At 43.3% G+C, this 13,617-nt stretch overlaps 1 protein-coding gene across 2 annotated transcripts; it reads left to right on the forward strand.

The window, feature by feature from the left end:
• The first annotated feature begins 7,766 nt into the window (after positions 1-7,766).
• LOC147457912 (cryptochrome-1-like) lies at positions 7,767-11,422 on the forward strand. Of its 2 annotated transcripts, none has more exons than XM_086512689.1 (5): positions 7,767-8,412; positions 9,041-9,265; positions 9,355-10,061; positions 10,151-10,901; positions 11,031-11,422. In XM_086512689.1, the coding sequence occupies exons 1-4, from the start codon at positions 8,109-8,111 to the stop codon at positions 10,862-10,864; spliced, it is 1,950 nt and encodes a 649-aa protein (XP_086368815.1). In that variant the 5' UTR covers positions 7,767-8,108; the 3' UTR covers positions 10,865-10,901; positions 11,031-11,422. The 2 variants fall into 2 exon arrangements, with proteins under 2 accessions (XP_086368815.1, XP_086368816.1); XM_086512690.1 differs by having other exon boundaries at positions 11,037-11,422.
• Positions 11,423-13,617: the final 2,195 nt, after the last annotated feature.

Below are 13,617 nucleotides of genomic sequence, written 5' to 3' on the forward strand. Positions count from 1 at the left end.
ATAACAAAGAAAGCATACAAGTGGGTCCCTAAAGCTTCTTTAGTAACCATGGCTGATGCTAAAAAACGGAAGCCTCGTAAGAAACGTCCCACTCGCTCCAAGAAATGTAAGAAAACGTGGCGCTGGATTCCTAAACGACTATTAAAAGCCCAAGGATACTATGATGGAAATGAGCAAATTTGGGTACCTAAAAGTAAAATGTGTCCTTCCCTATCGACAACAAACCCATATGAGTCAAACAGTGTAACGCTAAAGCCAATGGCAGACCGTGGGAAGGGAAAGATCACAGAATGCTACACACCTAGTCCAGAGCTAGTTTGGGCTCCAAGGCAAACCCAATTTATTCCACCTAGCTCAGAAAGGGGGGAGTTCCATGAAGCTTCTAGCTCCTCATGTAATACATCCATAGAGGTAAAAGCTTCTACACAGCCTCCATCTATAGTAATGGACCTCAATGAAGCTACAAAAGAATCCACACCTCCCAGTGTTCAAGAATCACCTGATAAACCACTTCAAGTTCGATCCTGGGAGAGTACCTTACCACCCTTGCAACTTGACGAGGCACCTAGGGTAATAGAAAACTACTGGCAAAAATCCTCACCTATTACCAACTGGAACAATTGGTTTCAAAGGGTGACAAGCTCATTTCAAACGGTATGATCTACCCAAGGAAGGGGGGAGTGTTTGTGGACATCCATCATTCACTTGCTTCCCTCTCAACCTTTCTCCCTGACCTCTTAATCTCCGATCTTAGGGAATGTATATATAAAGCCTTATACTCACAAAAACAAGATAAAAAAGTAAAAGAGCAAGATCCATCACACAAATTATGCACAAGAACACGACCCTTGTAATATTTGCACTCTAACCATCATCTATTTGCGTGTACAGATATGGCTAGTACGCTAGAGTCATCCACTCCTGCCTTGGGTGAGAGGTACCCTCGTTACTTTTCACAAATATTTCACATGGTCTTTCCAGTGCTTGCATGTGAATGGGATTTGATAGGTACGCTAGCATGTGAGAGGAATTTTGAGGAGTTAGAATGGCTGATACGTCTCTTGACCACGTCTGATCCATACTTAGTAGAGAGCGTTTCTCCCATTGCACAAGCCTACCCTTTTGACCAAGATGACTATAGGCGTCTAGTGACCTTCTTAGTAAACATGGGCACCTATGATGAAGAAGAAAATTTACATGACTACACGGATGGCACATATGGTCTCATGGATGATGAATTTGTTTATCTCGACGACGAGGATAGGGGTTTAGCCTTAGGGTTTCCCCCCAACCTCTACAATATCCTATTCCCTTGACTCTTTAGAGGGAGTGCAAATAATTAGGTTAGGGTTCCTTATGTTTTTTGTTGTGTTTAATAAGTGTTGGTACCTTTTCCCACTAATGTGCCTCCTGGAGGTATTCCTTTTGTTCCCTAGTGTGTACAGGAGTGTGTTAATGTTGATAGGATTTGGACCTTCATGGAACCTTTCTCTCGTTCACACTTCAAATCAAGCGCGACCATCAACACAAACAGGTGTTTTATGTCCATTAACATTGCCCTTATCTTTTTGCATCCATGTTTGTTTGCTTTGATTGTGATTGGTAGCATAATATTCAGCGCATTTGCTTAATATCAAACATTTAATTCAATGTAATGTTTTGTCATAATCACTTGTCTAGGTTTAAAAATCAAGCAGTCCGACTAAGCTAGTTTGACCAAGCTAGGTATTAGAAATCTTCTCTTAATACCATGGGGAATGCCTTCCTAATACGCAATGGTTACTTAGGTTCTTAATCCGATTTAAGCAGCATTGTGTGAAATGTACTAGGGCTTTCTAGTGGGCTTAACCCTATTGACCTTTAGCTTAAGTATTATAAAGGGAGTTTACTAATGTGATGAGCCTGGGGAGGGTAACAGTGTTATATGACCCCCCAAAGTTACAAAATTAAAATGTTGAAAATGAACAAACAAAAAATCAAAGTGCCACAATATAAAATTTCAAGCTGGAAGAGAAATCCCTGCTTAAATTGATACTTCACTCACATGTATCGCCTATGGTACTAGAGCCCTAGAGGTTCCCAGTGTGGGCGCTTTTCCTTGAAAAGCAAAAAACCCAAGGCATACAAAATAAGCACACACATCAAAATTGAATCAATGTGAAAAGACTTTGGGGGGTCAAAGAAAAGGTAATCAGTCAGGCGATGATTTCATGAGAAATTCCTTTTATCGTAGCTTAACTACAAGGTCTTCTAGGTATAGCCTCTAGTCAACCCTCGAACATCAAATACTTGGCTCTCGCGATTAAACAACTTAATTGACCAGAAAAAATTAGTAAGTTACCCATGGTATTAATAGTCGAGCTCTAGTGCCTTTTGACCGTTAAATTAGCGACCCCGGACTTGTTTAATTTTTTACCTTTACATCTGTTTATGCATTTGATTATATTGCAATTTAATGTTTATTGCTGACAAATTGTCTAAAATTCTGTTACCAATCAATTTGTCGGTCTAAAATTGCATATGATTTTTAATTGTATATGAGAATGCAATTACTGTGGCAATGTTGTTTGATTTTGCAGTGATTGAAGAAGGCTATGCACATCCATGTCGACTGCTCTTCCATCTCGACGAACGAGCTTCAACTGGATAGCTTCCGAGGACGGAATCTACATCAGGAAGGGGGGCATGTTAACCCTCACGGCACACGGACACCCTATGATCTATAAACGTTGTATTGTTTAGAGTCAGGTACCGGGCTTGTCGGGCCAATAGGAACAGGGTAAGCATGATCACCGATGACAGGCACACTCTAACTGGAATATTCAAGGAGTTAGTTGGCTAAGTATGGGCGCCCAAGTGTGAATGGGGTGAGCTCATATAAAAGCCACTAAACCTAATATTTACTCATTCTCTCATTGTGTAATAGAAGCCGCTCTTGCTCCATCTCCACCTTCTCCTTCACCATCTCCTTGTGTGTGTGTGTGTGTGTGTGTGTGTGTGTGTGTGTACGTGTGAGAGAGAGAGTGTGAGAGTGTGTGTGTGATCGAGCGTTGCGGCGGCATGACGGCGGCGAGGCGGTTGAGCGCGGCGTAGCAGCGTCTCCCTCTTCTTCGCGGCACGGGAATCCTTCATTCGCAACTACGCAGGAAGGTGAGTGACACACCATTCTTCCTTGTGAGCTTGTCTGTTGTATGACTGTGTGCTAGGAGCCTTTGTGGCTCGCACACGGTGCGTAGCAAGTCCCTAGCCGTGATAATAAGGCTCTCAAATGTATTTTTGTTGGTTATAGTGCTGAAAGAAAAGGTTACAGGTTATATCATCTGCAAACAAAGCGTATTCTGGTTTCACGAGATGTAGTGTTTGTGGAAGATTCTGTTCAGCCCTTGCTGTCATGTACTAGAGATAGTACTATAAGCTCACATAACATTTATGACACTTTGTTGCCTCTTTTCAGTGGTGGAAATACGAATGTAAGTTCCAATGAGGCAAATGTACAGCCTATGGGGGTTTTTGAAAATGTTATAGATCAGCCTATTTCTGATGCAGATGTACATGATGAGGAAAGGGTTGAAAATGAGCAGGCTAGAGGTATGCCAAAATGGCTGGTGCACACATTGCGTGACAGTAAATTGGATGCACCTTTGTCTAGTCGTACTCGTTCAGGCTCTCGCCATGCATCTTATGCATCAGATCAGATTGTTATGCTTTTGTTGTGTCTAGCTTACATGATGTTGAGGAGCCTTTGTCTTTTGATGAAGCACAGAATTCAGAAAATTGGATGGCTTCCATGCAATCAGAATATGATGCACTTATAGAAAATGACACGTGGACTTTATGTGATTTGCCTCCTGGCAAAAAGGCCATTGGTACGAAGTGGGTTTACAAGTTGAAACGCAAGCCCGATGGTAAGATCGATCGCCATAAGGCTCGACTTGTTGCAAAGGGTTATGCACAGCAAAAAGGCATAGATTATGAAGAGACTTTTTCTCCCACTTTTCGTATGACTACTGTGCATTTTCTATGTGCATTGGCAACTCATTTTGGTTGGCATGTACATCAATCAGACATTGTTACTGCTTTCTTGAATGGTGACATATTTGAGGAAGTTTATGTAACGCAGCCTAGCGGTTTTGTCATAAAGGACAAGAGGACAATGTGCAGATGTAAGAAGGCTTTGTATGGGTTGAAGCAATCTCCTCGTTCTTGGTATGAGAAAGTTGACACTCATTTGGTCAAATGAGGCTTTCGTAACAGTCCAACAGAAAGCACATTGTATGTAAAGCGTGAGGGTGATGTACTTCTCATTGTGGTTCTTTATGTCGATGATTTGTTGATCACTGGACCAATTGAGAGACATATTGCTGAATTTAAGGATGATTTGAATGCTACTTTCAAGATGAAAGATTTGGGACTGTTGCATCATTACTTGGGTATACAGTTTAAGCAGTGTGATGGTGGTATTGCCTTGTGTCAGAAAAGTTACATAGAGACACATGCTATGTAAGTTTGGACTTGAGGATTGCAAACCTATTGCCACTCCCATAGAAACAGGTTTGAAGTTGAGTCTACATGATGCTGGCGATCCTGCTGATGTCACTCTTTACCAAACTGCTATTGGCTGCCTCATTTATGTATGCAACACGACGCCAGATATTCAGTTTGCAGTCTCACAGGTCAGCAGATTTATGCATAGCCCAGGGTCTAAGCATTGGCAGGGTGTCAAGAGGATTTTCCGCTACCTTAGTGGCACTTTACATCTTGGCTTGTTTTATCCCAAGGGGGGATCATTGCCGCCAGACTTACATGCTTTTTCGGACTCAGATTGGGCTGGTTGTTTTGACACGCGATTGTCCACACGTGGTTTTTGTTTCATACTTGGCAGTTCATGTATATCATGGTTGAGTAAGAAGCAACCTACTGTGGCCACTTCGAGTTGTGAGGTTGAGTACAAGGCAGTCTTCACAGCTACGGTTGAGTGTGTATGGCTCAGACGCCTTATGGCTGATTTGGGTGTTGGACAGGACACTGCCAACACTATCTACACTGACAGTCAGAGCGCATTGGCAGTTGCGAGGAACCCAGTTTTTCATGCTCGCACAAAGCACAATGAGGTGCATTACCACTATGTCAGGGAGAGGCTCTCAGCAGGAGAGATCAGCTTGGCTTATGTGCCAACACAGGACAACCTTGTAGATCTTTTCACAAAGGCATTGTCTCGTGAGAAGCTTGAAGCTTTCCGCAAAGCTTTGGGCTTACTCCCCTTTGTGGACTGATCATGTCCTCAGGGCATGGCACTTCCCTTTACTCATGTGCCAGCTCTCGTTCACCTCATCACTCCAAGGGGGATTTATTACCATATACATGTGGTAGTGATGTGTGTGAACACACTAGGACCGTAGGGGCATTTTTTCGCTCTTTAAGAGATTTTCCCCCGAGCATTGAATATACGCCCATCACTCTAGGGCTATTTTTGCATACTAAGTAACACACTCTCTATTGTGTGCCTTGAGCTTCCTTCGTCTTCTCCAAGCTGTGTGCGTTTCTCTGCAATCCTAATTCCAACATATATGTATGCGCTTGTCTTTGAAAGCTCATTCAATGGAGTCACAATAAAAAAGAATTGGAGTTATTTGTTTTTTGGCAATCACGTAGCCTTCTAACATAGGCCATATTGCTATATTACACATGCAATTTGATATTGACCTTCAATGCATATGGTTTTCCACCTTGCCCTTAACAATGATGCTCTCTCTCTCTCTCTCTCTCTCTCTCTCTCTCTCTCTCTCCTCAATGCATCCTCAAAGCTTTCCAAAGTGTTCTATGTTACCACCGTGATTCTTATGTAAAAAAACATATGCGACAAAAATTGCGAGAGTTGGCCAAAAAAAGAACAGGTTTTGGCTTTTAAGTGTATTATTTGATTCATTGTTAGAATCTACACCTTTCATATGTTGAATCAAAGTTAAGAACGAGCTGAACAATTGTAGACAAGCAAACAAGATGAGGGTCTTCCAAAGGGGTAAGCAAATGCAACACACACAAAAAATTCACGAGGGGTTTGTACATTGCAAATGGTAATAGGGTGTGAATCAACGGTTATCATAGAGTTGTCGTATGAACTCCTAGTATCACCATCTATAGGAAGCACCCCCATCATGAGGAAGGAACATCTTAAAGAGCACCTTGAGATGGATGTGCATGCACCATTTAAAAGAAAAACTGATTGGAAATAACATAAAATAGTGTCACAACTCAACTATTTAACAATCTGTACACAAGTTGCTGGGTCCAGAGTTATCCCTTTGCATGATATGAGAATGAAATGCTTGTGGTAAGGATGGCAAGGAAATCTTCTTTTTTGGTGATGGAGTAGCCCTTTTTCCCCTTTTGTACATTCCTTTAGACATTGAAAGGAAGAGGCTCATGTAGGATTGTATAACAAAACTCTAATGCTCACTTCACTCAATTGTAGGATTGTGGGCAGTAATTTACTTAAGCTTTTTCAACACCTTTTTGAATTGTAGAATGGGTGGTCCTCGTTCACCTTCTTTATGCATAGGAACACTCTTTAAACTATTAGGTGCCCATTTGAACTTCTATTGTCCATAAGGCTAGAGCTCCTTATTCCACATTTGAAAGCACATGAGGTACATCCTCAAGCACATCGAACATATAGGTGCGTACCTAGGAGCTCACGCATTTCTGTATAGTGATCTTAGAGTCGCTATTCCACATTTGGCCTAGAGATCATTTATAATTGGAGGATATATATCTTTTTTTCTCCGACAGTGCGAATGCATCAATTTGAAAAAATTGTGGACAAATGTGGCAAGAGATCTTGGCACGCTTTTGGGAATTACTTTCTAAGGTAAGGAAAAAAAAAAGAAAAAGAGGACAAAGGGGACGTGTGCTGACTCACTGAGTTTTGAGTGTGGTCAGGTTGCGTGTGTAGAGTCAAGAATGTTTTGTGCTTATATCAATTTCAACTAATGTTTTGTGCTTTTAACAATTTCTGTGTTTTTTGCAAGTATTGTGTTTGTGGCACGTTGCAAAGCATTGAGCCTTTGCTACAATCAAACTTTATAAGCCTAACATTGCTTTGAAGGCGTGTCCGCTGAGACTACTTAGCTCTTGAGACTTATGAGTTGTGCTAATGAGACTTGTTTTGCAATCTGATGCTTCGCATCAACTAGTTTTTATGGGATTGTGCCCACACATTCACACTCGCATGCCGCAGGGGTTGAACCATAGCAGGCACGCTTAAAGCCCTTGATCTTTATTGCTAGGTCAAGTCCCCTTGCCTCGAGGATGTATATCTTGAGAGATGGAATAAAGAGTTGAAATAGGATGTGTGAACACCCACTGGATTGAGGTAGCTTTGGCAGCTTTCAATGTGCTATGCTTTGACTCCTATCCCATCCTATTGGATTTATATGCTTAGCATATGATGTGGAGTAATAGCAAAGAGGTCCCATCACATGTTCATCAACAAGCTTCTCTTGTAAAGTTGTTGAGAACACACACACACACTTGCTGAGGTTTGTTGAGACAAAGGCAAAACTCAGTTTAATGTAATCATGGGATTAATTGGTGTAAGGTGGATAATTTACATGCTTTTCTACTTGTCAACAATTGTTCTGTTTGACAAAGTTGGGTTGATCCCAATCTGCCATTGATTGGGGTCCAACCTCTTCCTCGCTCCAAACTTCTCCGTGCTACATTTCAACACTCTCTCTCTCTCTCTCTCCCGCCCCCCCTCAGCCCCCCCCCCCCCCCCCATTTGGCATGCCACAGTGGCACCCTCATCTCTATCCTCTCTCTTGACTGCTTTTCACCATCGCCCTCATCTCGTCCCGGCACGCCTGCTACACTCTCACATGACTTGTTCCTACTGGGATTCGCTGTGTACACGACCCGAAGCCTAACGCTGTGCGCTCGTGGGAGCGTGCTGTCTGTGTGTGTGTGTGTGTGTGTGTGTGAGTGAGAGAGAGAGAGAGAGACAGAGACTCTGTGCTCAGCTAAAGGTAGGGGCAAAGCTTCATTGTCATGCGACCCAATTGTAGAAACCTGGCTGCAGCATAGGTTTTCTTGGCCTTCAAGTATCTCAGATGGCCTGCACAATTGTGTGGTTTCGGAGAGATCTAAGGGTGGAGGACAACCCAGCACTGGTTGCGGCGGTGCGGGCAGGCACCGTGGTGCCCCTCTTCATATGGACGCCTGAGGAGGAAGGACAGTTTTTACCAGGTCGTGTCTCTCGATGGTGGCTCAAACAGAGTCTTATTCAGCTGCATCAGTCCCTCACCAGCCTTGGAAGCCCCCTTATCATGCGTCGCGCCCAGAGTGCCATTTCTGTCCTCTCGCAGATTATCAAGCAGACAGGTGCTACCCAGGTCTTCTTCAACCACCTCTATGGTAGGTACCCCTTACTTGCTCTGATTCCCTTGAAAAGTTTTGACGTGCCATTGTAGCTCTGCAAAGTAGAGCGATATATGCCTATGAGCTTTCTAAACGTGAACGTTAGGGCCAAGATCGATATAGAATGGCTGAAAGTCCTGGAATCTTAACAACAATGAGTCTAGTAGGTCAGCTAAACAGCTTCTATGGGTACTACAAGTAGATTTGAGATCTCACACTGGTCAATGCTTCTGACATGACATGTTTGCGTAGAACTCTCCAAGTTTTGGGTTTGATGCAGTCTATGGCATGTAAATGAGCCGTTTCCCTGTGTGACATATGTGGATGCTGACACAATTATGAACATTTCAACTCTGATGAAGCTGTTTGTAATCATGCTTGAATATGGGTAGCAGCATTCTCTAACACTGGTTACCATATCAATCTAGTGTCTAAACGCATGATTTCACCAGTGTTTGGAGCCCAGGTTGGTCCTTGGTCGATTTTTCTGCCTTGCATTTTGTTTGAGCATCTTCTTTTGTTTTGTTGCTCCTTGTAGCGTGCTAAATATTTGTTGTCTCATTTGAGCAACATCTTTTCTTGACTGAGCAACTAAAAATGCTTAATTTTTTATTTCCAACTGCAGATCCAGTATCTCTTGTGCGCGATCACAAAGTGAAGCAAGAACTTCTGCAAGCAGGAGTGACCGTGACTACTTTCAATGCCGACCTTCTTTATGAGCCATGGGAAATCAATGATGAGCAGGGTCGCCCTTTCACCACATTTGCAGGGTTTTGGTCACTATGCATGGATATGGCGATAGAGCCAGAGGCCCCCCTTTTACCCCCAAAGAGGATCACCAAGTGGCCAGGTATTCCCTCAGTTTTGTGAAAGACTTCTGTTGTGTCGTGTCTCGTAAAAGCTGCAGTCTCACTTTTTTTTTGCCTTATAAACTGCCAGGGATCGCAGCCACTTCACCTATCGAGGATCTTGAGCTCGAGAACGAGTCTGAAAAGGGCAGCAATGATTTGTTAGCAAGAGCATGGGCTCCTGGATGGGCAAATGCAGATAGGGCTTTAGAGGCCTTTGTTAGTGGACCTTTGATGGAGTATGCAAGTAACAGGCAGAAAGTTGACAGTGCTACAACGTCTCTGCTTTCTCCCCACTTGCACTATGGTGAGCTCAGTGTTCGAAAAGTCTTTCACTCTGTAAGGATGAAGCAAGTGTTATGGGTGAAGGAGGGTAACGCCGATGCTGAAGAATCTGTCAATCTCTTTCTTAGATCTATTGGCTTGAGAGAATACTCAAGATATCTCTGTTTTAATTTCCCATTTACACATGAACGATCTCTGCTATCAAATTTGAAGTTTTTTCCTTGGCGAAACGATGAAGGCTACTTTAAAGTGTGGAGGCAAGGGAGAACCGGGTATCCTCTGGTGGATGCTGGGATGAGAGAACTTTGGGCCACAGGATGGCTGCACAATCGAATTCGTGTGATAGTCTCAAGTTTTTTTGTGAAGTTTCTTCAGCTACCATGGCGCTGGGGAATGAAATATTTCTGGGATACACTTTTGGATGCTGATCTAGAGAGTGATGTTCTAGGATGGCAATACATCTCTGGAAGCTTGCCAGATGGTCATGAGCTCTATCGCATTGACAACCCTCAAGTAAAACTTGGGCCTTTATTTTCTACTTTTTTCTTGTTTTTTGGGACTTGGTTGCTTATGGAGCTGATCTGATTCTGTGTTTTGGCCAGTTGGAGGGTTATAGATATGACCCTTGTGGAGAGTACGTTCGTCGTTGGCTGCCTGAACTCTCTCGCTTGCCCTCTGAATGGATACACCATCCTTGGGATGCACCTCCTAATGTACTTCGTGCAGCTGGAATTGAGCTTGGATCCAATTACCCGAGGCCCATAGTAGAGGTTGCGGCAGCGAGAGAACGCCTTGAGCAGGCACTTGCAGAGATGATGGAAAAGGAGGCAGCTGCGACGAGAGCAGCCTTTGAAGGAAGTTTGCAAGGTGTAGGACTAGAGCCTTCGCAGGCAGATAACATGGACATAGACAGGGGTCCTAGTGATGCCCCTGGAAGGAACTTGTCAGACAGATCACCACATGATCAGATGGTTCCTAGCATGTTTATGGAAACAGGAAGACCAGCGGCAGATGGGGTTGGTAGTCATGCATCAGAGAGAGGCGCTAATGTGCAAGAGGCTCATGACAATGGGAGTGCCCCTGTTGCCTCAAGAGAGGGAGGCAGGCTGCCGCCGCAATTGGCAGCCGTTCAAGGTGGGAACAGTGACACCGACTCTACTGCGGAGTCATCATCTGCGCACAGGGATCACCCTCAGTCTACCGCTGCAGGTCTACCAACTTGGTCGCGCTATAGGTCATCTCATTCAGCTATGCATCAGGATGACTCTCAGGTACCTTTAGTACCAGAGTTGCGCCATGGAGTCTTGTCCAGATGATGGGAAGTACACAGGGTTCATATGAGTCTGCCATCAGGTGAGGCTTTCCCAGCAGGCTTGAACTGTGAGCATGGGCATCATGTGATTGATGTTGTATCATTTTGAGTGTATGAGAGAGGAGTGCGTGTGTGCTTGCCGCAGACTCAACTCGCTCTTGGTTTTTTAGGTGCAGAAAAGCTCTGTGTGGGGTGGATTTGCATGGGATAGGCTTGGCAACGTACTCCAGTTCGTATGCAAGCTCAAAGAGGGACTCGGGCATAAATTCTGGAGAATGTGGCGGTTGGTTGGTTCTCTTTTGTGCCAGTCTTTTCCCCTGTATCATAAGATAGGTTTGAGATTGTCTCAGAAACTCAAGGCACATTGTCGTGTATGATGACTTAGCAGCCATTCAGGTTTATCATACATGTACTGTCTTCCCAAATTAACACATTGTATGATTATACACGTAGGGGCATAACATGGTGGTATTCATTGGATGATGTCCGTCAGATAGTGTAAATATGGCAGCTGTTTGGATTGTCAACATTAAGTTTGTCTTTGTATCATCCACTTATGACCTTTTATTGTGTATATGTTTGACTGTATTTGTTACGGACAACACCGATGTTGTGCACCATATGTAATGAGTGATCTGTGTAGGGTTTTGGTGGAATTGAAGATATAATCAGTCAGATCTGGTTGATGGCTTGTTCCGGGAAAACATTAGTGGTATACCACAGGTGACTTGCATCTTTCATATGTAAGATTCCTCTTTTCTTGTTTCAGCCTCTCAGGAGCTTAATTTATTGCCTTTGTGATTTCTTCTGGATCAGTAAGAATATATGTGAGTGATGAGTGTAGCTGGTTATGGACTATTTATCAGAGCCAATGAATGGCACTAACCAAAACATGGCATCAAGTGCCCAATAAGTCTATTTTGTCAGTGTATGACAGTTTCTCAGAAAGGCATAGATAAGAATGGGTTAATTTTACGCCTTTTTAAATGCCCTTCTACTACTCCATTCGTGCCTTGTTTAAAACCCGCCCAGATATTCTGATTCTTTGAGTTAGTGCATTGATGCTTTGATAAGTGGAAATATGAAGGAAAAGGACTCCCAGGATATGGCTCTCAACACTTATTTATTGTGGTCATAACATTGGGCCGGCCTCATAGACCCTCCACTGCAGAACTCTCAAGGCTACAGTGAAACCCTTGTGCCATTGGGATATGTTGATGTGAATGTTCTGGTTGGGCTCTTAAGGAAGGTGGCACTTTCTCATCTTGAGATAAGACAATGAAAATGCAGCCTATGAGAGGAGGTATAGATACTTTTTCTATTTGTTTAGATTGCTGTCAGGTCGACATCTCATAAAAAATCCCCTTAGATACATGGTGGAGATCGTTGGCTGGCAATCTCAAAGTTATGACCATAATCCTGCACCATTGGGAGATATTGACTCAGGTGTCCTTTTGGGTATATAAATAGCATTGAGATCCTTGTTTAATGAAGAGAGAACTGAAAGATCCCTCTTCCCAAACTGGCGCTTTGTAGGATTTGTCCATGCCCCCACTAGAGAGTAAAATGCTAATTACGGGGAGTACGTGCCAATATTCAAAACTCGTCTTGTTTCATCCCACGATGTAGCATGTAAGCAGGTATTTACCTTCCAAGTAGGTCTCTGTCTTGATAACTTCATCCATGAAGGGCTTTTCCTACATTTTGATGATTTCCAACTTTGCAGTCTCATGTAGAACCTTTATATTTGCTGTCGTAACTAAATCACTGTGTTACAATGTAGTTCTTTTTGGGAGTTTTCAAATTATCCTCCCATGGTACTGATTTTTACAATCATATGCAGAGCAAATCACAACACAGGGCTGGGCAATTTTGCAAATTATGATTCGACCTATCGAAGTGCAATGAGTAGTGCTGTAATAAGTAGCTGGCCCATGTACACCACACCCCATTGCATTCTGAAGGAGAGTTCCTAGCGAGCTGTGTTTTTTGTTGTTAGACTCTAGTTGCTAAGCCCAGTGTGATGGTCACTTTTCTATTGCCGAGGTGGAGGGAAAGGTATAGAGGCAAATTGGCAAGTTGTGAACCCTAACCTATAGGTAGCTCGTCAAGGTCGAGGGTCCTGGGGTATGCCATCTCGGCCGTTCCATGTCGTACCTATTATAGACTGTAAATTTGTATGTCAGACAAGTCAGCACACGTAATGTGCATGGCAATGATTGTCAATTATTGTGCGACACCTGAGCACACAAATCATTGCGTGTACTTGCACTGCAGGATTGCACATCCTTTGTGGTCATACACCAGTGCTTGGCCCCCCTCCCCTGAAACCTTGACGGCCGGGAAACGTCTTTACTGACCTTTCCGTCCGTAAAAACAGCTGCTCTTGGCTCCCCTCCGGTCACCATGGGGTTGCAGTTTTTACGGGGAAAGGACGAAGGTCAGTAAAAGACCGTTCCCTACCCCTTAGCCTTTTGGAACAAGTGATAAGAAGGAAAATCTGTCGTTTTCAAGTTGCAATTCTGAAGCAAGTTGTTGCTATTTCAGAAGAGGATTTTGCAACTCTACGAACTCATCACGACAATGAGTCGTCTTGGCTAATGCCGTTGTATATCAAGCAAGTAGCTATGAAGCAAAGGGATGGATTGCAAGGATTTTAGACTCCCAATTGTTTGTGTGGAGAATGTGATCCATTTGTGCACGAGCATTGTGTATGTTAAACAAGTAATTTTGAAGATTACAGATTATATCCGAGTA

This window comes from Adiantum capillus-veneris, chromosome 5 (assembly GCF_014529385.1).
Source record: "Adiantum capillus-veneris isolate H3 chromosome 5, ASM1452938v2, whole genome shotgun sequence".
Classification (NCBI taxonomy): domain Eukaryota; kingdom Viridiplantae; phylum Streptophyta; class Polypodiopsida; order Polypodiales; family Pteridaceae; genus Adiantum; species Adiantum capillus-veneris.

Bases quoted from the DNA above. Each gene is read 5' to 3' on its own strand.
- LOC147457912 (XM_086512689.1), top strand. From the start codon at position 8,109: ATGGCCTGCACAATTGTGTGGTTTCGGAGAGATCTAAGGGTGGAGGAC. The intron at 8,413-9,040 runs GTAGGTACCCCT...TTCCAACTGCAG, and splicing joins CTTCTTCAACCACCTCTATG to ATCCAGTATCTCTTGTGCGC. The intron at 10,062-10,150 runs GTAAAACTTGGG...TGTTTTGGCCAG, and splicing joins ATCGCATTGACAACCCTCAA to TTGGAGGGTTATAGATATGA.